Below are 24,944 nucleotides of genomic sequence, written 5' to 3' on the forward strand. Positions count from 1 at the left end.
TCTGCCCATGGCTAATGGACTGGGAGACCAAGGCCCGGGCTGTGCTGTGTGCTGCATGCGGCCTTACTGGCGTGTCCTCGTCATGGTGAAACCTTAAACATTGACAAAATGCCATCACAGGAAAAGCACGACATGGGGCGATGTTGGAAGCGTCCTTTAAATCCTGTGGTTTTTGGCTTCTCCAAGTGTGAGGTGCCCACCATCTGCTCTCTTCTGCAGTACCCACCAGACCCAGGTGTTAGCGTGGTTCTTGGCACTGGTTTGAGACTTCAGAATGGGTGTGAATTTGAGAAATAAGTGCTAACAGAGATGAGTTTGGAGAACGATGTGCGTTAGCAAATGTGCTTGCCCAGAAGAGCCCTGCAGAGGAGAGTTGGGAAGTACTGATTTAGTTAGAAACTTCCAGATAGCTTGTCACTTGGTGAGAATATTGATGTTCTACTGAAACAGAAATGAATATGAGCAGAAAATCTGTATCCCAACATACATATTTGTAAACAATATGAAAGAACTGTTTGGAAAAATAGCACATCAATAAGAATTCATTAGAGCCTTTCTCTCATTGTAGTTGAAATACCTTCAAAGAGAAGCTAACAATTAAAATACATTCAGAAGCAGAATAGCCTTGTAGGCATTAGGAAAGGGGTGGGTAGAAGCTTCACGTTAATAAAATATCCCAGCTAGAGTATTATTTTGCATCTCATGTTCTTTAGTTGGCTCCCTTGGTAACTTACAAATGGAGAATAAAATTTACAATTATAGCTGATTAGATATTATGAGTTCTCAACAAAGTATGTTTATGTTCTGTATGCAATTATTGCAGAGTTGCTGGGCACAACTCTGTAGTTGAATTTGAGCTATCTTTTGCATTCAAGCAATTTATTCTCTTATGTTTTGTATGAGAACACACTTCATTCTTCAAACTACAGCAATCAGATAAAGAATTTTTTTAAATCAGTTTGTCACTTAGAGTAGAGAACTAATCTAATTTCATGAAATAATAACTATGCAAAAGATTCTGATTGTGTCAAGTGTGATTATGTAGGCTGTATTTGAGTTTCAATAAGCAGTGTTCTCAGTTTGGAAGCAATAATCCCAGCCACCCTCTCTGGCTGCCATTCCTCCTGGTTTGCTGACCTGTGCACTTTCAAGTGTGTCAGCCATGTATATTACAGATGTGGTTCTGTGGGTTCTCTGTGCTCTTGTGTGTTTTGGCGTGCTTGTCAGGCAATGCATTGCTGCACCGTATTGCAAGGAAGTGGAAACAAGGAGGCTCTGGTGTTCTGCCTCTTGCTTTCTCTTTGGATAGCTGGACTTTCAGTAACGTAGCCAGTGACTTTCAGTAATGTAGCCAGTGACTTTCAGACATGGCCAACTCAGCATTTGTTGTTCCCTACTATTAAGCAGTGTTCTTAAGAGTATATATATTTTTGTTATCAAATTTTGGGAGAAAATATGTTGTAATTATCAACCTGCCAAACTTTGAATATGCGCTATTGGCCTTAAGTTTAGGAAATGTGACTTTAACCATTATCAAATGTGAGTTGAAGAAATAATTGCATGTTTTAAGTCAGATTTTAGTAGACTTGGAATCTTGATAATGCTTATTTTTTCCAGGTGTTATCCCTGTGAACCTAAATTGCGTTAATTGCATAGTTAATGGTTCAACTCATACATTTTCATTTTGCTGGGATTGTTCCTTTTGTCCTTCTTACTTTTTGATGTAAAGGTCTTATTTAAAATCATGAAGCTTGGAGATGGGTGTTGGTAAAATAAAGATAAAATATGGTAATACGAATGCCCAAAGTTCACTGTTTCTTCAGCACTAAGGCCAAATGCTGAAGGACAACTGCTGTTGAGAAAGTCTGATCATCTGTTTGCTGACAGCTGTTGTGGGGTGTCACTATTGGGTTAAAAATATTTGATTTTGTGACTGTTGCAGTATTTTCTGGTGTGTATAGCTGCTAAACCACTCATACTTCCAGCTTTAATTGCATTTTAACAAGCAATTTTTTTGGTTAGTCAACCTTGATGATACGTTGTGTGCAGTGTTTAAAGCTGAGGCAATGCTGCAGCTGCCAGGAAGGATGTCGTCACTGCTGCTTTTGAAAGGGGTTTTGTCACATCAACTCTAAAATCCTTTTTTCCTGTTGCAGGTTTCCCAAAGGCACAGTGCTGCAATGCCCCGGAATGCCTCATGGCAGGGGTCCCCGGCCGCCCCGCTGGAGCGTGGCCCTGCCCTGTAGGGAGCTGGGTAAGTGTGACACTTGTTCTCAGTGCCGGCAGCACTGCCTTTCACATATCATGTGGTCAGATGGACCTTCCTGGTAGATGGGACAAACCTGGTAATGTGGACTGCTTCATCAGCCCTTTCTTGCTGTGCTCTCCTGGCTTAGGGTACTTTGGAAGAAGATCTGCGAGGTGGAGATGCACGTGTGCTTTCTTTTATTTCTTATGTCCTTTAGAAAGATTCCTCCAGAGAGGTGGCTGTGTGGGGGATGAATGGGGAGGACATTGTGACTGAATTGGCAGGAGGTGGAGATGCTCACTAAGATGGTGAGTTGACCCTTTACCAAGTGCAAAAGAGGAGTGCTGGGATGCGGAAGGTGGCTAGAGGTGCATTTAATACATGCTCTTGCTCCCCTCTCTTAAAAGTGGTAAGGGTCTGGAAAATCACTGCTTTCTCTGCTATCATCAGAGTTGATTTTCTACATGCATCATGAGTCTCATCATGTCTGCCACGTGGTACTAAATTTTTTTAGGTGATGCTACCTGTCTTGGAGTAATTACTTTCTATGTGATATGCCTTCTGAATTATTGCCTTTTTGCAAATTGAACGTGCAGTGGGTGGATAAAACCTCCTGTATGGCCATGTAAGAAAGACACCTGGCTGTTTTCTGTCCCTGATTAGGATCTGGGTTATTCTTTGTGGTTTTATCAGTGTACAGATTAGGGTGTCTTGTTGAGCTACGGCAAACACTGTGTACAATTCCTGTCTTTGTGAATCAACCTCAACGTTTGTGTGCCAGTGGTTGTTGGTTTGTGGATGGTTATCGGCTTTTGTTACCGTGGACTTTTGGACCCAGATGCTTCTCCCAGTAGCCCTGGTAAGAAGTCCCTTGGGTCTATGGAGAATCTTTAGGAATTAATCTATCTGTGCCCCATGTCAGAGGGAAGGACGGCTGAAGCGCTGGCTGGCATCTCATGACTTGTGTTAGTTGCATGTATAGGCAGGAAAAAGATACATATCTGAAGTAAAGAAATACTGTCTTTGTTTTTCTACAGCTAAGAACAGTCCATCTGAATCCTCTTGGATAGCCTGGAGCCTGAATATGCCAGGCTGAACTGAGAAGAAATACTGATTTATACAGATAACATAGGCTGATGTTGGGATGGTTCTTCAGATTTCTGGTTTAGGAAAATTGCAAATTACTGATGGACTGTTGCCCTTTGGATTTAATTTAGACTCTGACAAGAATGCATTTTCATACTTTGAATTCCCCGAGGCCAAATATTTGCGGTTTTGGTCTATTAATGTACTTGCTTTAGTAAGCTTCAGCTAAACTAGGCAGTGATTGACAGCCATTGTCGGTGTCTGACTTAATGGGGGAAGATGCTGCTGATATTGAAATTACCTATTCTCAGGAAGTGACCTTCCAAAGTCATGCTGTCAACCAGTTGTCCCTTCTTGTCCCAACTAATCAGCAACAGTCATTTAACTTCTGGTCACGTTCCGCTCAGGGAACTGTGTTCAGGACAAGGGGTTACTCTGCCTCCCTGGGGGGACTGCACTTCTACTGATCTCTAAGCAGTGCGGTGGTGACAGTTCCTGCTCTTCTCACCTTGAGGTCTAATTTGCCAAGTTTCCTTGTAACCAGGATTTGGGGGCCAAACCTCTGCTGGTAGCCCAAGTGTTTGAAGCTGTGTCTGTTCATCATGCTTTGCATTCATTATACTGGCTGCCTATAGATAGAGTTTGAATTCGTATCACTGGCATGGCTGCAGTTCTGAGGGCCAGGATCTGAGCCTGTGCCAGACACCTTTGAATCTGAAGTACTGAATTTTTTAATGCTATTTTTTTTTTAGTAGATCTAGCATTTGCAAGTGGTCTCCTGTTTGAGGTTTTGCTATTAACTCAAGCTAGGAGCCAGAAAAGCTTTGAAGTGGTGGTGTCTGGAAAGAGGATATCTCAGTCTCTCCCTTCAAATATGGTTTGCATCCCTCCAGCATCAAGTATATATTTAAATTACTTTAAATATCCTTTTAAGAGAACTTCTAAAACTCTCTCAGCAGTTGATTGTTGACTTATTGTTTAGACTAGATGGTTTAATTCAGTAGAAATATGCCTCATAGTTGCTTTTCATGCTGCTTTCATGTGTGAACACCTTCCAGCAGTAGTTTTTTTAGGCTTAGTTGATTTCTATCCAGCCATGTCTGGCATTCATTGGAGGTTGATTCTCGTATTTACTAATAATTGGTTAAAACTAGCTTGATAATACCAAACTAAAACATCATTTCAGGCAACCTAATCTGAAAATGGTAATGTTTATGTTGGTAAAGCGAAGCTGCAGGTCCCAGCCTCTTCCCTACATGCCTGGATTCCCAGTGCTGGGTTGAAGCATTCCTTCATTTCCAGTGCAGCCCAGTGAATTTTAGGAGCTAAAACAAGACCATTGCAATGGCTGGTGGTCTGGGGTAAGAGCTGCTGAACAACTCAGGCTGCCATGAGCATGATACTACTGTGTCTCCCCCTCCCCTACACTCTGCCCAGAGATGTATTTGGAGAACCCTGTGAAAATGAGGAGGTTGTAGGCAGTCTTGTGGTTGTTTTGTGCTATTTATTTTCATTAGCATTTGCTGCTTCAGATATTCAGCATGTAGGTTTTGTTTGTTGTAATAGATTTATACGTTAGTAAATTCTGCATGTTCAGAATCTGTTTTCACATTTTCTCTTGATTTTCAAATCTAGTTTGTTGTTGTTGTTGTTTTGTTTGTTTTGGTTTGTTTTGGACCTGCCCCACTCTCACTGTAAGAACCTTTCAGGTACTGGAAGAGGGCGATAAGGTCTCCCCTCAACCTCCTTTTCCCCAGACTAAACAGCCCCAGCTTCCTTAGCCTCTCTTCATAGGGATGGTTCTCCAAGCCCTTCATGAGCCTCGTTGCCCTTCTCTGGACCTGCTCCAGTACCTCCATGTCTTTCCTGTGCTGAGTTGCCCAAAACTGAACACAGTACAGTTTCCTTCATTTTAACTCACAGTTTCCTTCATTTTAACTCTCTTTACTTAGGAGGACTTACAGGACCCAGTCTGGGAGACAGGAGTATTACCAGTCCCCTGTTAAGACAGTGTCTTGAGGAGCCTCTTGATTTCTTCATCTCTTGTCATTATCTGCAAAGCTTACCTAGAGTTTGACCACCCAGTTTCTCTTTGCAGGATGTTTATGTTTATCTAGAATGGGAGAAGATGGATTTTACTCCTTTGTGGACTTAAAAGGAAGAACAACTAATTCTTCCATTGAGAACTGCTGAAGAATGCATATTTTTAGCAGTGGGGAAACATATCTGACTTCTCCATTATCTGAAGCTTAATTCCATCTACTTAATTTCAGGACATGGGGAAGGAACCCCCTATCGTGATAGATTTCTTGTTGCTGTAAGGATGTGTTGTCTGTTCACTGCCCGCCAGGTGACGATCAGTTGGTATTTTCTGGGGATAGATAGCATTGAATTCTGTGACAGTCTATCATCATGTCAGATGGCCTCTGTCCACCTCAGGCTGGTCTCGCTTATGTAATATCAAAAGTCAATTATTTGATCCTGGGACCAACTCCTCATTTATGTATTCTTCCACTGAGGTGTTTTTTCCTCTTTTGTCCAACAGTATTTTCAGAAGAATGGGACACATTGAGCTCTGCACAGCCAGCAGTCTGCAGAGTGTTTTGTTCCTAGCAAAGCCTTGTTTTGTTCTTCCTGAAAGCTCCCTCCCAGTTTTGTGTCTGATCTCACCAGCTTCTCTGTGGAATTTCTGTTTGGTTGTGTTTTTACCTCTCAGCCTTTCAACTTCTTCTGAGACTGAAATATTCCTGCTGTTTTTTGTATATCAGGAGGGCACAGGGACTTGCTAGAAAGCTGCTAATGCATTTCCCATTGCTGTCCTCAGCCTGGGTAGTGTCAGTTAATCTCCACAGATCACTGGGAATTTTGTTACAGCTTCCTTCCAGTTTCTGCCACGAACTGTGCTACTGTTGATTAACATAGAGATTATTTGGCATTTGACAGGTGGGGGAGGCATTATTTATTAACTTTTTTCTTTTAAGTGTCTGGTGAGGCACGCGGACAAGTGTGCAGGGCTGTCAGTACTACTCACATACAAAAGAGCATGTGGGGGAACAATGACCACACAATGTGCTATAAAATGTAGCTGGTAGAGGTAACTTGCAGTTGTTTCTTTTTAAAGTACACCGTTGTGTCAACAAGCATTCATAGAATCATTAAGGTTGGAACAGGCTATTAGGATCACCTAGTCCACCTAGTACCACATGGACATGTTTCATGAACACTGCCAGGAGCAGTGACTCCCTGGGCAGCCCATGCCAACGCATTACCACTCTTTCTAAGAAGAATTTTTTCCTGAAATCCAACCAATTTCCAATAACCACTGTCTAATTTCAAGAGAAAAAGATTCAGTGCAGGGATTTTGATGGTGGGACTGAAAATATCGGGAAAATGTAAGAACAGATAAGTTTGCAGATCCAGTGTGACCACGGGAGGAATATCCTCAGTACAAAGATTCTTTCTGGTCCACTCTTTCTCTGTTGAATTAATCAAGAGTTATAAAGAATGCACAAAACGTAGTCATGGCTGCAGAGCACAAAGAAGTGGATGTGAATGTTGAACAATAATCATTGCGCTAGCAAATATTTCTGAAATATTATGTGCTTTTTCTGTGGTTGAGTTTTTTTGTTTGTTTCTTTTGTTTTTAATAACACTAAATCCAGGTAGTTTTCAAAGTCTTAGTCAGCAAGTGGACCACACTGATTTTGATGTGTAGGAGGTTATATTTTCTGTTGGAGGAGGCTTGTAGGGACTTTGTCTTGAAATTGTTTTTAACAGGATGAAAAATGCTCCAATTATCTGTCACTCTTTCCTATTTATATAATAAAGGAATGAAAGATCACAAATCAGTAACTGAGAGGAAAAAATGGGAATAACATCAGGAAACAGATCAAGGCACACTGAACAGTACTAGGGGAACAGTGAATTACAACAGCTGTTTTTGGTTTTTCTGGGAAATCAAGGAGAAGAAAAAAAAAGAGAGATTTTTCTTGGATTGCACTTTTCTTTCTGCTCTCAGGCTTTCCCCACCCCTTGGACTTTCTGCTTTTCTCAGTCGTTTTTTCCTCCTTTTCTTGAAACAGTTGCTTCATTGAAAACCAAACTGAAGCCTACAAAGGCTCTACAGTGAAAGAAGAATAAAGGACAGAAGTTCCAAATGTTGTTGATCTGGGCTGGGTTTGCCTGTAGTTCTTGTTCCTACTTTGTGGTCCAGCCATGCTCTTGGAAGAGAAATAAGGCTGAGGGCCACATGGCGATGTAGGTGGCAATGGGCCCCAAATCCCACAGCCCTTTGTGATGCACACAGCCCTGCCTTCTGAGGTACACCAAAGGATGCTTGTGGCTTGTGGTTGTATGATTTATGGCCTGCGTACCAAGGTTGGCCAGCTTGGCAGCACAACAGTAGTGTGGGCTTTTACTATGTATTCGTGGTATTTTGGAAGTTTATTTGCTATATCAAGCTTTTCACTCCAAGAAGAGTATAAATACAAAATAAAAACAGCAAGATTTTTAAATGCAAAAGAATTCAAGCAAAACTATAAATCTGTCTACCAGCTTTTAAAGTTTTTATTTTTAAGTATAAAGGGCTAGTAGCCCGTTGTTATTTCTGTGAGCTTTTCAGACATGTAGCACTTCTGCAAACACCAGGCTTCAAGAACTAAGGCTTTGAAAGAGCCAGATGATGCTGTGAGACTCAAGGGGGAAAGATATGACGCTGATAACATTGCAGGTAGCTCCTTCAAGTAGTCCCTGAGCTTCTACAGCCCTTTATTCTGGGACATGAAAGAGAAACTTGAGCCAGCGCAGGATTACAGAATTAGGTTACAAACCTAGATCTAAACTGTTTGTTTAGTTAATGTGTGAGATATTTATTTCGTGTGCTTATTTTGGTTTAATGCCTGTGTGTATTTAGAAAACTAGTTCTTACTCCATGAGAGTTGTTCCTTTCAAGTAATTAAAGCAAGGCAGTAAGCAGCAGAGACAATGAATTGTAAAAATTCATTGCTGGCTACAGTAAGAATTTGATCCTCATCCATCTGTCAGCCAAAAAATAAAATGCCTTTCAAAAAGCAGATGGTCCTGTAGCTAAAACAAATCTGGATTCTGGCAGACAGGGTGAGAAATGAGCGCTGTGAGAAGAGGAGAAGCTCTGCTGGGAACTGCTTGTCCAAGTGGAGGGCTCTGGCTGCTCCTGGTTTGGGGAAAGAAGCAGCCCTGGTGAGGGAAGTGATGATGCTATCACTGCGATAGTGATCACTGCAGATAATTGGTAACTACGGTTCCTTCTTATTCCTAGAGCACAGTTTCATGTGCTTTTTCTGAAGGGTGATGTCTCCTAGTGAGTGTTGCTGAGCATCTTATACGAGTGTTGCCAACAAGTGGCTCTGTGTAGGATGGGTTCATTCCTGTGGTGGAGATTGTGGATTAGCATTACATAAATCTATTTTTGACTAAAGTTCTATGATTTATGATCTGCATATGCATAATTATTTGCTCTTACTGCTTCTGTCTAGGAAAGCTCTTAAATTAAAAACCCAATTAATAAATAATACCAGCTCTCCATCATTTAATATTGCTTAGATGATAGCAAAATACTTGCCAGAAGTTTTTCTGCTTGTTACTCTTATGTGTGACTTTATGTAGATGAAACTGTAGTTAACTCTTGCAGGTGGCTTGATTCTGTGTTGCCCAGCACTCTGTTAGTAGCACTGTACATGTGGCTGACTGTTTGCTCAGCTCACACTGAACCTTCTCTCAGTCACAAACAATGCTCTCCGGAGTTTGTCCATCCTGTATATTGACGGCCTTTTCAACAGTACATAGTGGGAAATTGCCTCAAATACAGTTGAAAAGTATAGTTTGCTCAAATGCATCCTCATTTATATCAGGAAAATTAAGTACTTCAGGTACAGTCTTAGTGTATGTGGTGTTTTAAATGGATTAGAAATAAGAAGACACATGTTTTCATAGCAACAAAAAAACAGAGGAATGGATAGAAAGTGATCATGAAAAGCCAGGTCATGAACATGGTTATTGTACAGGTGTACTCTAAAAATAATGATTTTTAATGCATGTCATTGTGTTGCAATGGCCCAGAGAGTGAAAGCTTGGGAAGTAGGATGCAAGAGGGGAAGAATCCAGTTCCAAACCCATTCTCTGCTCTGTTCATAGCACAATATGCACCACAGTTTCTCACCTCGTGGAAGCCTGTGGGGCTGCACTGAAAGTGCCAGTTTGGCATCACTGGTCATTCTCTTCCCAGAGCTGTGTTGTGACTGCTGGGACAAGACCTGTCCCTGTGCCAACACTTCTTTCAGTGCGTACATGCATCTGAACACAGGCTTTCCCTATCCTGAAACTTCAAGTAAATTTGTCTTCCAACTGAACCTTGTGCCAGAGTGCCTCTTTTTGTGTCAATACATAGGAAACTTCAAACTCTGACTAAGCTTAATTCTTTTTTATTCATTTGTGGTAAAAAGCTGTCTTGGAGAGTGCCTGTGTTTGTGCCTGTTACTGGCACAGCAACCCAATAAAACGAATAAAATTGATGTACTCTCTGTGTAAAGCATAGGGCAGCATGAGTTTATACATTCATGATTGAAGATGCATTCAGTTTTTCTCCTGGTCTGTTTTATTGTTTCATTATTCTATTTGCTTGAACATTGAGTTTTATTAAAAACTGCTCCTCCTTGGGATGTTTGTATGTTCAGAGCTGCTGTGCTGTTCTCCTCAAAGCAATTTGTTGGCTCTTCACCATAATCAGAGAGCTGCTGCCTGAAGCACTGTGACAAACTTGTGTTGGGTTGTGTTGAGGACAACGCAATAGTGAAAGTTTGGCTTCTGCCAGTATGGAAGAGCTGTCTCCATCTCCTTTGGCTTCCCCACTGACAAAGGAAGGATTACACTGGCATGGCCCCATACCAGTGACCTGCACGTCCTGCTGAATTATGACAACAGTGAATGCAGTGTGTGCTTGCACTGCCATTTGCAAACTCCCCATTATTCTAAAAGCACAGCGTTCCAGTCTAAGCTGTGCTGTAAGAAGCCATTTCATTTCCACACTGCTCTCGGAGTGCGCATTTCAGTGTTGTGGTTTCTTGTGATCAGTGAGAATGTGTTCGTTAAAGCTAACTTATTGAGATCTATAAATGGGCTCAAGAAGAAAATGAATCAGGCAATGTGTGCATCTGGTGAAGTATTCCTGCTCAGACACATTTATCTAAGTGCTGGTACCCCGCTCCCTCAGGGGTGTCTTTGTCAGGCTGCTGTTGGTGAAGTAATTTATTGAAAATATTATTGGGAAAATGGGGTTCAGGCGGAAGATTAGGTTTATGGCTGTGGTACAGGAGTAGGAAGGAAAGGAAATTCATGGGCATCTTTCATAAGTCAAATTTGCTGTAATAGATGTCTCTAAAATACTTGAAGGAAAATGAGTTGTAGATCATGGAGGTCGTTGTGGTTTTTTTCTTTTATTTTCTTCTCCAAGGATACTGAAACATCTTCAAAATCAGCAAAAAGGCATCAGTAAAATCAGTGCATCTGATGACCGCAGCCCCTGGGGGACTGCATCACTTATTTAATGCCTCTATAACACGTGGTACCTTTAAGATCTTTCTATGTTATGGGTTCTTTGGTGCACCTAAGAGTGGTTATTAGATGTTAAGTAAATAATACGGTGGATATTTTCAGAATTTGATGCCTATTGGACACTTTACATCTCAAGTATGTTGCGTTTCTTTAAAATCATTAATTTGTAGTAAATCTTCAGTGCCAGTTAAATTATAGATTGCAGAATTAGATCCTGGATTAGCAAACCAATGCTCTGCAAGCTGGGTCCTGGCTAAGCCCCAGCCTTGTGTGCAGAAAACAACTGAAATAGAAGGACACAACTGTGGTAGTCTTGCAGCAATAGATTAAAATGAGACAGCTGAGACTGTTGCTGCCCCAGACTGGTCATCCCCACTTCACCACTGACCCTGAGGATTGGACATCTGATTTTTGCTTGTCCTAATACAGTGGTGGTTTGCAGATTTAGTGAGTGGAAAAAAAGCCTCCTGCCGTGGCAGTAGTGGTGCTCAGACCTGGGGAGCAGCATGGAATGTGGAGGGAGGGAAAAGGTGATGGCCTCCAGTTGATTTTAATGGACCAGAAGTCATCCGGACCTCTCCTTTAATATTATCTGCTGGAGAGCTGTGATTAAGGGTCTTCTTTCTTGATACCAGCTCACTGGAAAATGTCTGGCAGGTAGCGTGGCAGCCAGACTGCTGTGTGTTAGGAGGTGTCTGACGATGCCCCAGCATTCCTCATCAGGGCCGCCGATAGCTGCAGTGCAGAACACACCTGGAGTTTCTATGGCAGTGCTGTGCATGGCTGCATGAGCTGTGCTGTGCTCAGAGAGCTAATGGCCACAAATTGGCTAGGTTCTGTTGGGAATAACAGGGTGATATATATATAATTATTTTTATTTTTTAAGATCTAGTTCCTACATACTTACTATTCTTGCTCTGAGTGCTGGCATGTAGACTTTTTTTTGGTACTTTGACAAAAAAGGAGAATTTTTATTAGCCTCCAGAATGCTCTTGTCTAACTCCAGCATAGTTCAAAGCAATTTTATCTAAAATTGATTGAAAGCTGCAAGAAAAGGTTCTGAGTTAAAATATGAAGAAATATTTGAAATAAATCAGAAAATTATTAAAAAAAAAAAAAATATTTTTTTTCAAAGACCTGATAAAGTCTGAAGTACCTCCTAACCAAAAAGACAGCTCCCAGTGGAGCGTCCCTTTGTGTCCCCCCAGGGTGAGTGGGATGAACTCTCTGCTCTCCTTGCCAAGCAGTGCTTATTGTTTGCTCATTCCTCCCACTGTCTGCATCAAAACATTTCTATAACTGTTAGAGCCGTTCCAGCCCACCAGATGGGGGTATAAGGTACCAAATGTAGAAATGGGGAGATATGTAGGTGTGTTGCACATGAAGGAATTTGGGAGGCTGAAGTCCCCCTGTTAGAAGGGCAGAGCTAGAGGCACCAGTGGATGAAGGGCACAGGGGTAAAATGTGAGTTCGTGCTGGTATCTGCTTGTCCTTTCCCAACCAGTTTAGGGTGCTCATCCTAGAAGTGTGCTAATATGCATGTTTCTCCTTCCAGTACAAAGTTGCTCTCTTAGTCAATTGTAGTTCAGAAGGAAGGATGAAGAAGCTGCACAGAGATGGGAGCTGTGAATGTGATGGCTAGAAAACCTCACGATACCATTCTTTGTTGTGACATAATAAATAATGAAGTGATGCACAGTCATAATACCACATACCCACCACGCTGTGGGAACTGGAAAAGGCAGTGCTCATTAGAGAAGGAACAATATGAAGAGAGAAAAGTATGCTGGCATGCTTGAGTTCTGACCAAGAGTTTACCTAAACAAGGGAAGGGAAAAAATAGCTGATGGATGGGAAGAAGATGCTGCGTGACCTGGTATCCACTCTGGGCTAAATGATGTTGTCTGCCTATTGAAGGGAAGGGAAAAGGCAGTGTGTCTGTGGGGTGTCTGTCTGTACTGGAAAACACCAAAATGCAGGGAATGAAGGAAGGTGTTTAGATGGTGGAAAGTTTCTTGGTTTTTATTTTTCTTTTGTATGCTCCTGGTGGAAATAGGCTGCGTTGGTCTTGTTCTGTAGAAATGATGGGTGTCACCACCACAGCACATCAAGTGGGAGATGAGTGAGAGAACAGACTGAAGGAAAGAAACATATTTACCTTGGGTAAGAAAATAATTGGATGAATTGTCATTTAGCTTCCTGCAGTGGAGCTGCACACACTGCTTTAGGTGGCCCCTTTTGATTTTCAGCCCTTCTTAAAAGGGTGTATTGAATGTCAGAAACTAATTGTTAGATAGTCCCTGAAGAATCATAATCTTTGGCTTAAATTTCTTACAAGATTTATCTCTTACCTTTTTAAAGTACAAGAATTCTTTAGATGTCCATAAAAATACTTTATAGATATATCTAATAAATACAAAGACACACATTTTCCTAATTCATTTTCCCTTGTGATTTCCCACTGAGGTTCAATATAAATAACACCCTCTTAAAATAAACCTACTTCCCAGCATTCTTGGCTGCCTAATTTTGCATTAACAATCTGAAGCCTTTTCCTGGAGTGCTAAGTGTGGTACTGTGAGCTCCACAGCTGTGTCCCTTCTTTCATGGGCAGTGAGTGACTATGCTTCAGTGCCTCTGAGCACCCACCTGCCCTCTGATGGGCTAATGGAGGGAACAGAAGTGCCTGTGCTCACATCCTTCCCACTGAGGGCCTTTTACCTGTGGGGATTCAGCTGCAGAAGTCAGGAGTTAGTTCAGTGAAGATGCTGTTGGAAAAATATGTTTGATTTGGTTTCTGTCTTTAAACAAACAAAGTTGTTTTATCTTTCTTTGCCGTTTTCAGAAGCTGCAGGAGTTATGTTCAGCAGCAGAGGAGATGCTCTGTGGGAAGTCAGTCTGGATGTTTTACAGAGCCCCTGGTTTTTGTGGGGATTTGGTATTTCTTACATGATCATAAGGCCTGGGATTCAGAGGGAAATTCCTCTGAAGTGTGTAGACTTGCTGATATCTTCAGCTGTGTGCTGGGACTCTGGTCAGAACTTGTCAGTCTTCCATCATGTTGTAGCAACAGTGGCATCTTTATAATACAGGTACTTGACCTGCAGAGCCAGTGTTTCCTGATGTCCCTTAATGAGCCATTGAGCTGAAAATGGGACCGTGGGTGAAATGAGATGTTTTGAGAAATGGTGGTAATACAACTGGATGATTTAACAGTCCTTTCTGGCACAGACCTCTATGAAATCACTAAGCTGTCTTACTGAGGGCTTGGCTTTGAGGATGATTTAGGGCCATGCCAGGCTAAGTAGAAGGACGCAATAATTACCAGTTCTGTAGATCATTAGAAGCATTTTGTGGTATTCAGAGAATGTTAAAATAGATGGAATAAAATGATCCTTGTCCATGTATAGTTGCTGAAAGATTGCCAGAAGGCTTCCTGAAGCAAAACTTAGCTCCCATCCACCATTTGCTTTGTAACATGCTGATCTGCCTTGTCAGAGATGTATACAGCCTTTCATCTTGGATTAGATTATTTGCTGCAGTTACAATACATATTTTTTAAAGACTTTTGAGGGTTCCAAATTATTGCACTTTGATCAGGTGCCAAAAGTTATTAATATCAGCCTGCTAATATTTTACTGTAGAGCTAACAAATGCAGGAAATAGTATGTCTTATGCACCTTAAAATTCCATGAGCTCACTAAATTTTATTCTAGCACATTCATTGCAGTGCTCTTCAGTGTGCAGTAATGAGGAAGTGGCTTCCAAAAACAGGTAATAGTACGAAGTGAGGCTTTGGGTGATGGGACTCATCTCTTTCTTGCCCTGGGCACTGGTAGGAGCTCCCAGCTCCTGTCCTAGAAGTTCCCAGTCCTGCAACCTCAGGTTCGTACAAAAAATTTGGGATTAGGTTTTGTAGCCTATTGTCATATGGAATGTAACTTTGGTTGTTAAGAGTGGTTTTAAACTCTTATCTCAGTGCAGTCTCAAATAGACACAGTTTTGCAGTGCCATCTCCTATTTTTGCTGATTTTTTTTTCCCAAAAGATTGTATTTGTGTTCCCTTTTAAGAACATTCTGAATGGAGCTCTCAGTGCAGTAAGTTAGAGCTTCAAATACAGGGAAGCTCCTACTTTCACATTTAAAACAAACAACAACAAAAAACACCACAAAGCCCAGTGAGAATCACAAGAGAGAAGCACTGGATTTTCTAGGCTTGCTTTATTCTGACAGAAGTCTGCCAAAATGGAATAGCTGTATCAATAAGACAGTGTTTTTGATGGAACTCAGGATCAGATTCAGTCTGCAGGAGGTTACATTGCGTTTTACGTTGCGTTTTGCACTGTTCAAATGAAGTCAACGAGAAATGCTGCAGGCCTATTTTAATAATAAATTACAATTTTTTAATCGTCATGTGTGTTTGTGGTCTCCCCTGCTGTTCCAGAGTCACGCATCTTATTGCTGTTCTACTAATTTCCCTAACCCTGAAACAAAAGCTATATGGGATCCATGAAGGGAGAGGTGGCTGTGTAAGGCAGAAATAGACTTGGTGAAGGAGTGTGCTTGTGGAGGAGAGTGGTATCATCTGCAGGTGGCTGCTGGGAATGACTGTGATCTTGGATGAAGGATCTTGGAACATTTTGATCGATTTTTGGAAGCTATTGAGATTTTATCTGGCTGCCTTCTGTTGCTATCTCAAGCTTCATCTCTGCACCCTGTGACTGTGGGAGGTGCAGCCTTCGTCCTTCAGATGCCAGTATTCCTTTGCCCTTATCATTATTGCAGAAAAACATGAAGATGTGGGAAGCTTCTAAAATCAAGTGGAAACAATAATTTTTAATTTCCATCTTTAACTATGAGTTATCTTCTTCTGGGTCATGATATTTTTTTCTTTTGTTTACAGTGTTTAGGGTTGGAAGCAGAGTCTAAAACCCATGAACAGCATACGTATGTTGTTGTGCATGCTTGTTTTGTTACTTAGGAACCTGAATCCTTTATTTTTCTGTGAATGAAGAGCTGTATATGATGAAACTGCACAATGGGAATGGTTAGTTTTCCCCTCTTGGTGCGTGGTGGTGAAGAACAACTTTATTTTTGTAGTTGTGACTCTTCTAGAGTGTCTGCTAGAAAGCATTTGAGGTATACAGGAATATGTCTGCTCATAACCTCGCTTATAAATAATCTAGTTCAGGTACGGTAAAGTAATCTAAATTGAAAACAGAACTTTTGTGAAGTGTATCATTGCACAGAGGAAAAAATTTTCCTCTGTGTTATGTATTGGTTTTATAGTGCTGTGGCCTGGACACACTAAGCCTCAAACCAAACAGTGTGAGATGTGGTCATATTTTTCCTCATATTCTCAAAATATGTCTGCAATCTGAACTTTATTAAAGTATCTATTCCAGAATGATTTTTTTTCCCCCTTAAGATCGTTTCACTTACAAAGTTTCTAACAAGGTAAAGAAAGGCCTAATCTGATTCTGGGGTGGATAAGAAACAGGGAAAACTAAATTGCTGAAAATTGCTTTGGAAATTGCTGTAAATACAGTGTAAATGTTCAATTCTTGGAACTTTTAGTGATCCTGATTAGTTCATGTGCAGGCAGGTTTTCTTTGGACAAAAGTAATCTGCTCTACTAAAGCTGTTTTTTTTAAAGAAAAGAAATGTGTAACTTAAGTGAAACTCTATCAGTTTTTAATTACTTCTTGTTGACCAATTTCTTCTCTACTGGAATAATATGAGGTGAATATGAGGTGAATGGTTTAAAAACCTTGGCTGTGTGACATGGCATAACGTACCCTGGTATTAGCTTGTGTGTTCAAGTAAAATGGTAGAGTATTTCTCACTCCCTTGATTTTTTTTTTGATTTTTTTTTTTTAAAGAATAAAAAAATCTCTCTTTCTTTCCCTCTTTCTTTCTCTCCCTCTTTCTTTCCCACTCTCTCTCTTTCTTTCCCTCTTTCTTGTATTGATGGGGTGCACGTGCAATGCGTGCTCTGTTTTGCTGGAGCACGCAGAACTTCTGGTTAGCCAAATTCCAAGCTGACATACACAGCGACAGGAGTTCACCATTAGGTCTGTAGGTCTCCTAACCCAGAGCTGATCTTGAACTGAGTTCTCGGTGCAATCAATTCATATAAAAACAGATGCCAACAATCTGTATTAACTGTGAGTTAAATCCTTATCAAAATGGATGGCCCCAGTTTGTGAAACAAACGGCCCACATCTCTTGTTCCTAAAAAATGTACCATCTGGCCCATAAGTCTGATTATCCAGACGTATTACTAAAAATGTCTGCGTGTCTACAGAGAAGCAAATAATTGGCCTCAGGAAAAAAAATAAAAAAATCCTACATTCATTTGGAAAGCTATGCTGATTGATATGGTGATTTGTTGTCCCAGAAGGCCCAGAGGGCCCAGAGATGAGGAGCCAGGGGAGGGTGGATGTTTATGGGGTGGGATTCCTCCTCCCATGGGTACAAGAGGGGCTGGTGTGTGCTGTGCTTTAAGTCCTCTGGCATTCCAGCAATGCTAACTTTTATAACCATAAAACATGATTATTCCTAAGACATGCCTGATACTATTTGGAGAACAGTTCTATAGTAAAATGACTATAATACAGCTGAATGAGGAACTCACATGGTTTCTCTTAAAATTACAGGGCAGGTCATGTTCAAAAAAGAATTAAATATTAAATGGGGGAAATACATTGGAGCAGAGCCCAGACTCTAAAAGTAAATTGTTGAAGAGTGTAACCTGGTTTCCTCAATGAGTATTAATCCAAATTGTGTATAGCAGATATGGTGGTGTGTAATAGTAGTTAAGCTATAAGGATCAACAGTCCAATTTCCTTCACATCTTTCTAAGAAATATAAGACCTGGTGTTGCATAGCAACAGTCAAAGGTATAGCAATATTTGCACATGAAAATGCTTAGTGCTTTGGGAAGCATTAGATGGCTGATGGGATAGGTGGTGAGGAAATGGTATTACTCTCTCAGGGTGCTGGTTTAAATTCAGTCTTGACTGTAGTGACTGAAGACTGTTAGCATCTAACAAACAAGCCACAGGTCTGCAGAAGGAGTTGTGGGCTCTGTTCAGTTTTATAGGACCTTCATTGACATTTCAGAAAGAATTCCTGTAATTGGCAGCTCTGCTTTTCTCTGAAGGTGCAGCAGATACGAATAGCTGTGGAGGTGACCACAGAGCTCCCAGGAGGGCGATCCAGCCCTTTTGCAGCCCCTCTGCTCTCGTCCTCCTGCAAACAGGAGCTCCTCCCAGCTTATGATCTCCACTTGGAAGTGCATTATATAAATTTCAGGGGATCCTGGTATTTTATTTGTTTTTTTTTGTTTTGTTTTGTTTTGTTTTGTTAACTGTAAATGCTTTGAATAAATGGTTCTACCCAGTATATATTTTTTATCTTCTGATGCCCTCAGAAATTGTTCAGTGTTTCAAGTTTTCAGGATCAAATTTAATTCCTTTTAGAGACAAGCTTTCCAGAAAATCTGAGTTCTCTGTGATACCACTTTTCAGAATGCCAGTGTTCTTCTCATATGGCACATGTAGAAAATGGCTGGTCACAAAAAGGGGAACACTGGAAGAAGCAAAGGTGTGAAGTTGATGGAACAACATGACAAAAACCTGAGTTCTTGTTTGGTAGTGATGTCCCTACATCAAATTGGCTTGTCAGATGCCTTTCATTGCCTGAGCACATGCTCAGCTGGGCTAGGAGATGCTCTTGCAAGATTATTGGTGAGCAAAAGACGTGAAAACTGGTAGCTGGCAGCATGTAAGTAATGGAGCAATGAGATGTGTTCTTAGCATTTTAAAAAACTGAAATAAACACAGATTTAGTTTTGACTTATTTTACAGAAAGTGTATATAGTCAAAGGTCTCCAAAGTAAATCTGATACTTACGAGAAGCATGAGAAGCTGTAAGAATGTTCCTACGCTACATGCAAGTCTCACTCAGTGCCACAGCTGACTCTTTTTCTTAACTGCCTCAAATAACGTTTAATTCTTGTGATAAATCTTGTGATTCTTGAGATTAATTCTTGTGAAATTTGGAGTGTTGAAAGTGTCCGGTGACAATTTTAAACATACACTCCACCCAATATTGTTATTTTTCTTGCATTTTAAAATTGTGCACTCGCACATGAAATACTTCATTGCTAGCAGTGCATGAGAGAGAGTGCAGGGCTGGGCGGATGTGAGTGGAAGCAGGTGGTGTCCTTAGTGGTTCTGTCTTCCAAAGGAATCCAACAACAGCCTATTTTAAAGTAGGAGAGTGACTGTAAACTTACTGATATTTTATAGTACCTGGAACCTAAACAACTTACCATGAATTCTTAAGTGCCCTTCCCCCCCCTTTTCTCTAAGCATCTGATGGGTTTCTTTTTATTCTTTTGAAGGCAAAACATTCCACGGTCCATTAGAGATTGTCCATTACCTTAGAAATGTTTGTACCCACAACAAATGGTTATTTGTGGTCTGCTTGTGCATCTCAGGATTTGTTTCAGTTTTCCTTTTTTATTTCACAAGTTTTCACATGATAACTGGAAACAGAAGGAATACATTTCATGTTTGTAATATCAGGGCCAGAATTAGCATGTGAATGGAGTTCCTCTAATTACTGTCCGTGTTCCTGTTTGTTTAAACTGTATTAAGGTCTGCAACTTCTTTGGTGGGAATTCTACACACCTCATATATCTGCAAAACTTGCCACATTCACATAGATACCCAAAGATGGTTTCGATTAAAACAGTTATTTTAGGCACCTTTGGGATTGACTTCTAAATAAACTAGATCCAAAAAGAAACGGAATGTTCTGCATACACACATAGCCTTGCATGTACAGAACAAGCAGGTTAATGCACACATTACTTTATTTCTTTCTAAACTTTGCTGAGGAAATTTGCTAGTGCTTCCTGGCTTTTTTCACTAAAAATAGTTTTAAAATGTATGCAGAAACTTGGAGAGACTCATAAAACCTTTCAGTTTTCTTTGGCTACTGCCGTGTCTCAGACGTGTTTTCAGAAAGTGCCCCAACTTTGAATTAATTTCTTTGAATGAAGCTATTCTCATGTAACGTTTTTGAGGCTTACTGTGTTTTCAGCTTTTAAAGTTAATTTTGTAGCAGCAGGAGTTCTTGCTTGCCCAGTGTATGCCTGGTCCAATCTCACACCTCATGCATCTCATGTGCCGTTATTTGCAAGAGGAACTTCTTTGTGCCTGAATAGTTCTATAGGTTCCTTTCCCATATAAGACTTAGCATTAAACATGTAATCCTGTGTCATCTGAGTTTATAGCATGAAAGAAAGACAATATTTTCACTGGAATTTGCTGCTCCTAGAAACAAATGAACAAAACCCATTTTTAGTGCATTAAGCCTATCTGTGAGCCTTTGCATAGAAATAATGTTTTTCTTTGGTAAATTTTTATACATCAAAAAAAATCATAGGTAAAAGGTGATTGAAATGGTAGCTATCTCTTTCATTTTGCTTGAGTCTTCATGTGATTGTGTTGCAGAAAACAATAAGGGCTATTTCCTTTGCTGTGACTTGAAATATGTGCATGTGTTGTTTTTGAAAGGTTCCACATTCAATGCACGTTTATCAGATAGAAAAAAGGACATTTCATCCAATTATGTGGAAGGTTCAAATAAATGAAGTCCTGCTCTCCGGAATGCATAAGATAAAAAAGGGCTTTTTTAGTGTAAGATTTCCACTTATTAATTAGCTTAGTAATGAAAATCAACAATAATAGAAACCCACAGAAATTTGTATGTATTTTTGTTGATCTTTAGTTCATTATACAGATTGTCTTTCATTAATATATTTTTAATGAGGAAGATAAAGGTCTTGCTGAACAGCAGTCAGTGTTTTGGGTCCTAGCACCACAAAAGAACAGGAATTCATTTTCTACCCCCTATTTCAGTTGTGAATTAAAGAGTGCATGTGGGACAGAGGGAATGTATATTTTCTATGTGTATGATGTGGTCTGTATGAAACGCAGTGCTAAAGGCATTGCAACACAGAGTGTTTCAGCTGTGTTTCTCAGTATAGCTTTACCTACCATACTAAGGAACTGCTTACCACTAATCCAATGTCTGAAAGGTGTGTGCGTGTACCGATGTATGTATGTATGTATTTAGGTAAGGCTGCTGCTCTGAAGTTGTCACAAGACTTCTGAGGAAACCTTGCTCAAAATGAGGTGGAGGAAGCCTTTGCCGTGTGTGGTTTTAGGCCTTGCTCATCTCTTTAAAGGACTACAGAAAGAGAGCAGGCTGAAGAAAGAAACCTCACAGCATCCTGCAGTTTGTTCTACCAGTTCCCAGGTGAAAACGTGAGTGGCTGCATAGTGGTCTGTATCCTTACTTGTCCCCCAGCAGCTGTCCCCGTGCTGTGTATCCAGAACTGCAGAGATCAGAGATGATGTTTGGAGCTCACATGAGAGCAAAACTTGCCATGAGCCAAAGCTGTTCTCAGAGCAGTGTCTGGGTTTATGCTCCTCAAAATGGATGCCACCTGCAACCTGGGCTTCAGTTTCCTATTCTGGTTTCAGGTTAGGTTTCTATGAATGCAAACGAGAGGATGCTGTTGGTATTTTGTATCCATGAGCAGTACAGGAAGCTTACAGAAACAAATGGGCTCCTTGGCTTAGCCTTCTAGAGCCAAGGCAATAGGCTCTCCATTTAAGTTGGTGGGACAGTGGAGGCAGTAGCTCCACTGATGAAGGATTTACTTTGTCACCAGAGGCTGAAACCGTGTGGGATGTGGCAGACAGTTGGCAACACACAGCAGAAAGCAGAAAAATACTCTGGTTGAAATCATCAGGCAAGTGGTAGGCAGGGTGTCAAACTAGTTGAGTGAATGATGAAAGGAAGTGAGTAGGTGCTTGTTTCCAAACAGCAGTGCTGTGTGAGTGGCAGCAGTGGGGGTGTGGGTTGGTTGGAGGATAAAGGACCGCAAGTGGAAAAACTGTCAGACAGAGAGAAATAGAGCTGTATTTAAAAACATGCAAAAGAAGGCTCTTTCTGCTCTTAGGGAGGATTTGGATAATGTCAGCAGGAAAAGGTGGTGGTGAGGAGCATCCTGCAGACTTCTTGAATCCAGGCATGCTGCTGCTCTTCAGTTGTACAGTGAAGACGTGAATAGGCTGTTTTGCACACTTGGTGTTAGAGCTCATTTGTGTTTGCTCTAATCCTGTCCTTCAGTGTGATGTTCCTCATCCCTGGGTCATGGTTCTAAGGCTTCTTGCTACACCTCTCCTCCTGGCTGTGGTGGGCTGCAGAGCTGTGCTTCAGCTGGATGTCCTGGGGTGGTGTGCTCTGTTCCACTCTGTGCCTCTCGCCGCCCCTCCTCAGCTGTGTTCCCCTTGGCAGTTATGAGGGCTGCTCTGAAAGTAATGTCTCCTGTTTTACTGCATTGCCTCCACACAGGACCTCCCAAAATCCAAACCCAATGTTTGAGAGTGGTGTCCAAGCATACCTTGATCTCTAGCACTTGCTAAAATGGCCATTCTGTTAGCTGTAGAATCCTATGATGCGTCACTGAAAACCTTGCTAAGCGTTTTTGGTATTTATGCTGCTCCAAATACTTCTTAGGTAGTATTTTATCTTCCATTTCTTTATGTGAACAGGGAAAGAGATGCTGTGTTGTTTTTCCACTTTGTTCTTGAAAAGAAACACACGACTGATTACTGTCCCATCTTTCCACAGTTTTAAACCAGCCTAGAAAACCCTCCAGGATGTGTAAATGAGTGGAGAATTGGCTGTAATCCTCTTTTCCCTATTAGGAAAACAATAAGCAAATTACCACTGAGTTACTCAGTCCGACTGCTTAGAGAAATTACTGATGTACTTGTTAGCAGTTCAGGTTTGGGTCTATGTATATGTTGTCAATTCTGTACAAACCTGTTAACAATGGTAAATTACTTACAAATGTTTTCTGCAGCCTTACAAGAACTACGAAGTGCTCTGCAATTTAGTTGTCAATTGCGTTAAGTTTCTTGACGTTTTCTGTCATAAGACATTTCAGAGAGCAGAAATAAGCAGAGTTTTACTAATGAACTTTTGAACTTTTCCTAAGACGAGGTGTGTGGAAAATCCTAACAAGGTAGGAGACAAATTTATGAGTTGGTACATGTCAGCAGTCTAATACAGGAGCATGACAGGAAAACACCCTGTAAGTAAGAGCAGTAAATTCTGCGTTTTGATCTAGACCAAATGTCTGAAAGCACTCTGGGAATGAAAAGTGTGAATACTTTTCCTTCCTACCTGCCTGCCTGCCTTCCCTTCCTGCCTGCCTTCCTTTATAGAATCATAGAATCACAAGGTTGGAAAGGACCTACAAGAACATCTAGTCCAACTGTCCTCCCATTACCATAGCTACAGCAAACCACTAAACCATATCTCTGAGCTCCTCATCCAGACACCTCTTGAACACTGCCAGGGACAGCAATTCCACCACCTCCCTGGGCAGCCATTCTAGTGCCTGACCACTCTACGAGAGAAAAAGTTCCTTCTTATGTCCAATCTAAACCTCTTCTGGTACAACTTCCTCCCTCCCTCCCCCCCCCCCCCCTTTTTTTTTTTTAGAAGAAAAAAGAAGTTAATGTTACTTAGAATGTGGATCGTTGGTACATACACAGCACAACAATGGCATTGTTGGTGAGGTGCCCGTAGATCATAAGCACTGAGCTGGAGTCTGTTGTGAACCTGACAGCATTTCTGGGGCAACACCTTCAGCTGATGTGTTGATCTGTGTTGAAAAGGATGAATTTGGTTTTATTAGTAATGAAGACTGGAGCAGTAAATCCTCCAGCTTTTCTGTTTATGGTGAGGAGAGAGAGGTTCTGACAGCAAAGGAATGAGGCATAGAACTCACTGTTGCACATTCCCATGAAAAGCAGTGATCTTTCATAAAACTGCAGCTCTTTGTCTCTGCACAGCGATTTTGTCCTTATTTCTCCTCCTCCTCCTTTAGCTCTGTTTTACCTTTATTTACATTCACATTATGTCCCTTTGCTTGGACTCCAGAGCTGCAGCTCCTGCCCACAGGTGGGTCTGGATGCATCCCGGTGTCCAAGTACTTTCCACCTTCCTGAAGATCAGCTGTAGAGACCTCTTTCACATGTAATCAGCTGCAGTCACTATTCAGAGACAAAGGAACAGTTCAGCTGTAGAAGTCATCTCACATGGGTCATTGGTCTGTGTTCCTTGGGTGCATTTTGTCATAGTTACGTGTACCTCTGTAACAGCAGCTGCTCTGCCCAAGAGCACAGTTTCTTACTTTCCTGTTCATTCAGTTATCCCTTGTGTAGCCTTTTTAAACTTGCTCTGATTACTCTTCTCTCCTCACTTGCATATTGTTGTCTTATTACTGAGCACCTATTAACGAGAACTTGACAAGTGATGGGATTGCAATTGGGGGTTCAGCAAACAGGAGGCTGCAGGGAGGCTTGCAGAGCAGATCAGGCTGTCTTTCAGACAAGGCATACAACAAAGCTTTTAGGCCAAACTTCCCACAAATTGAACTCTTTTTTTTGTAGTGTGATTAAGTGGAAACTGCTATTTTCTAAAAGCAGAGCTGGAGCAAATTGATGGTGTCAAACAACTCAAACTTCTTTACTCTAATATATAATTTTCCTTCTGTCTCGTAAAATATTAATTTTAGGCCCTGAATAGATAATAAAGACAAAGAACAATCTTCCCGTCTCAGCTGGATGTGAGAGCAGGGTGTACTTTCTGTCTCAAAGCAGCCACAGTCACTGCAAAGCAAAAGGCAGCATGAAAGCAGGCATCAAAGAAGATATTTTACCCTGGAAACCTCTCATCCTTGGATTTCCCGGAGCTCTTCAGCCATTCCCATCTGTCTGCTCAAGAATCTCAACTTTGTGCAGTTTTCTGTGAGGGTTGGGTATTAGAAAAAACTTATTGAAAGAGTGGTGAGGCATTGGCACAGGCTGCCCAGGGAAGTGGTAGAGTCACTGCCTCTGAATGTGTTCAAGAAACATGTAGATGT

At 41.1% G+C, this 24,944-nt stretch overlaps 1 protein-coding gene across 4 annotated transcripts in view; it reads left to right on the forward strand.

The window, feature by feature from the left end:
* Positions 1-24,944, forward strand: part of KIAA1217 (KIAA1217 ortholog) — a 337,137-nt gene that overhangs the window by 13,548 nt on the left and 298,645 nt on the right. For all 4 annotated transcript variants that reach the window (XM_072328265.1, XM_072328271.1, XM_072328264.1 and 1 more), the window contains exon 2: positions 2,157-2,254. In XM_072328265.1, the coding sequence (XP_072184366.1) occupies positions 2,191-2,254 (64 nt within the window). In that variant the 5' untranslated portion in view covers positions 2,157-2,190. The remainder of the gene's footprint in view (positions 1-2,156; positions 2,255-24,944) is intronic.

This window comes from Excalfactoria chinensis, chromosome 2, assembly GCF_039878825.1.
Source record: "Excalfactoria chinensis isolate bCotChi1 chromosome 2, bCotChi1.hap2, whole genome shotgun sequence".
Taxonomy (NCBI): domain Eukaryota; kingdom Metazoa; phylum Chordata; class Aves; order Galliformes; family Phasianidae; genus Excalfactoria; species Excalfactoria chinensis.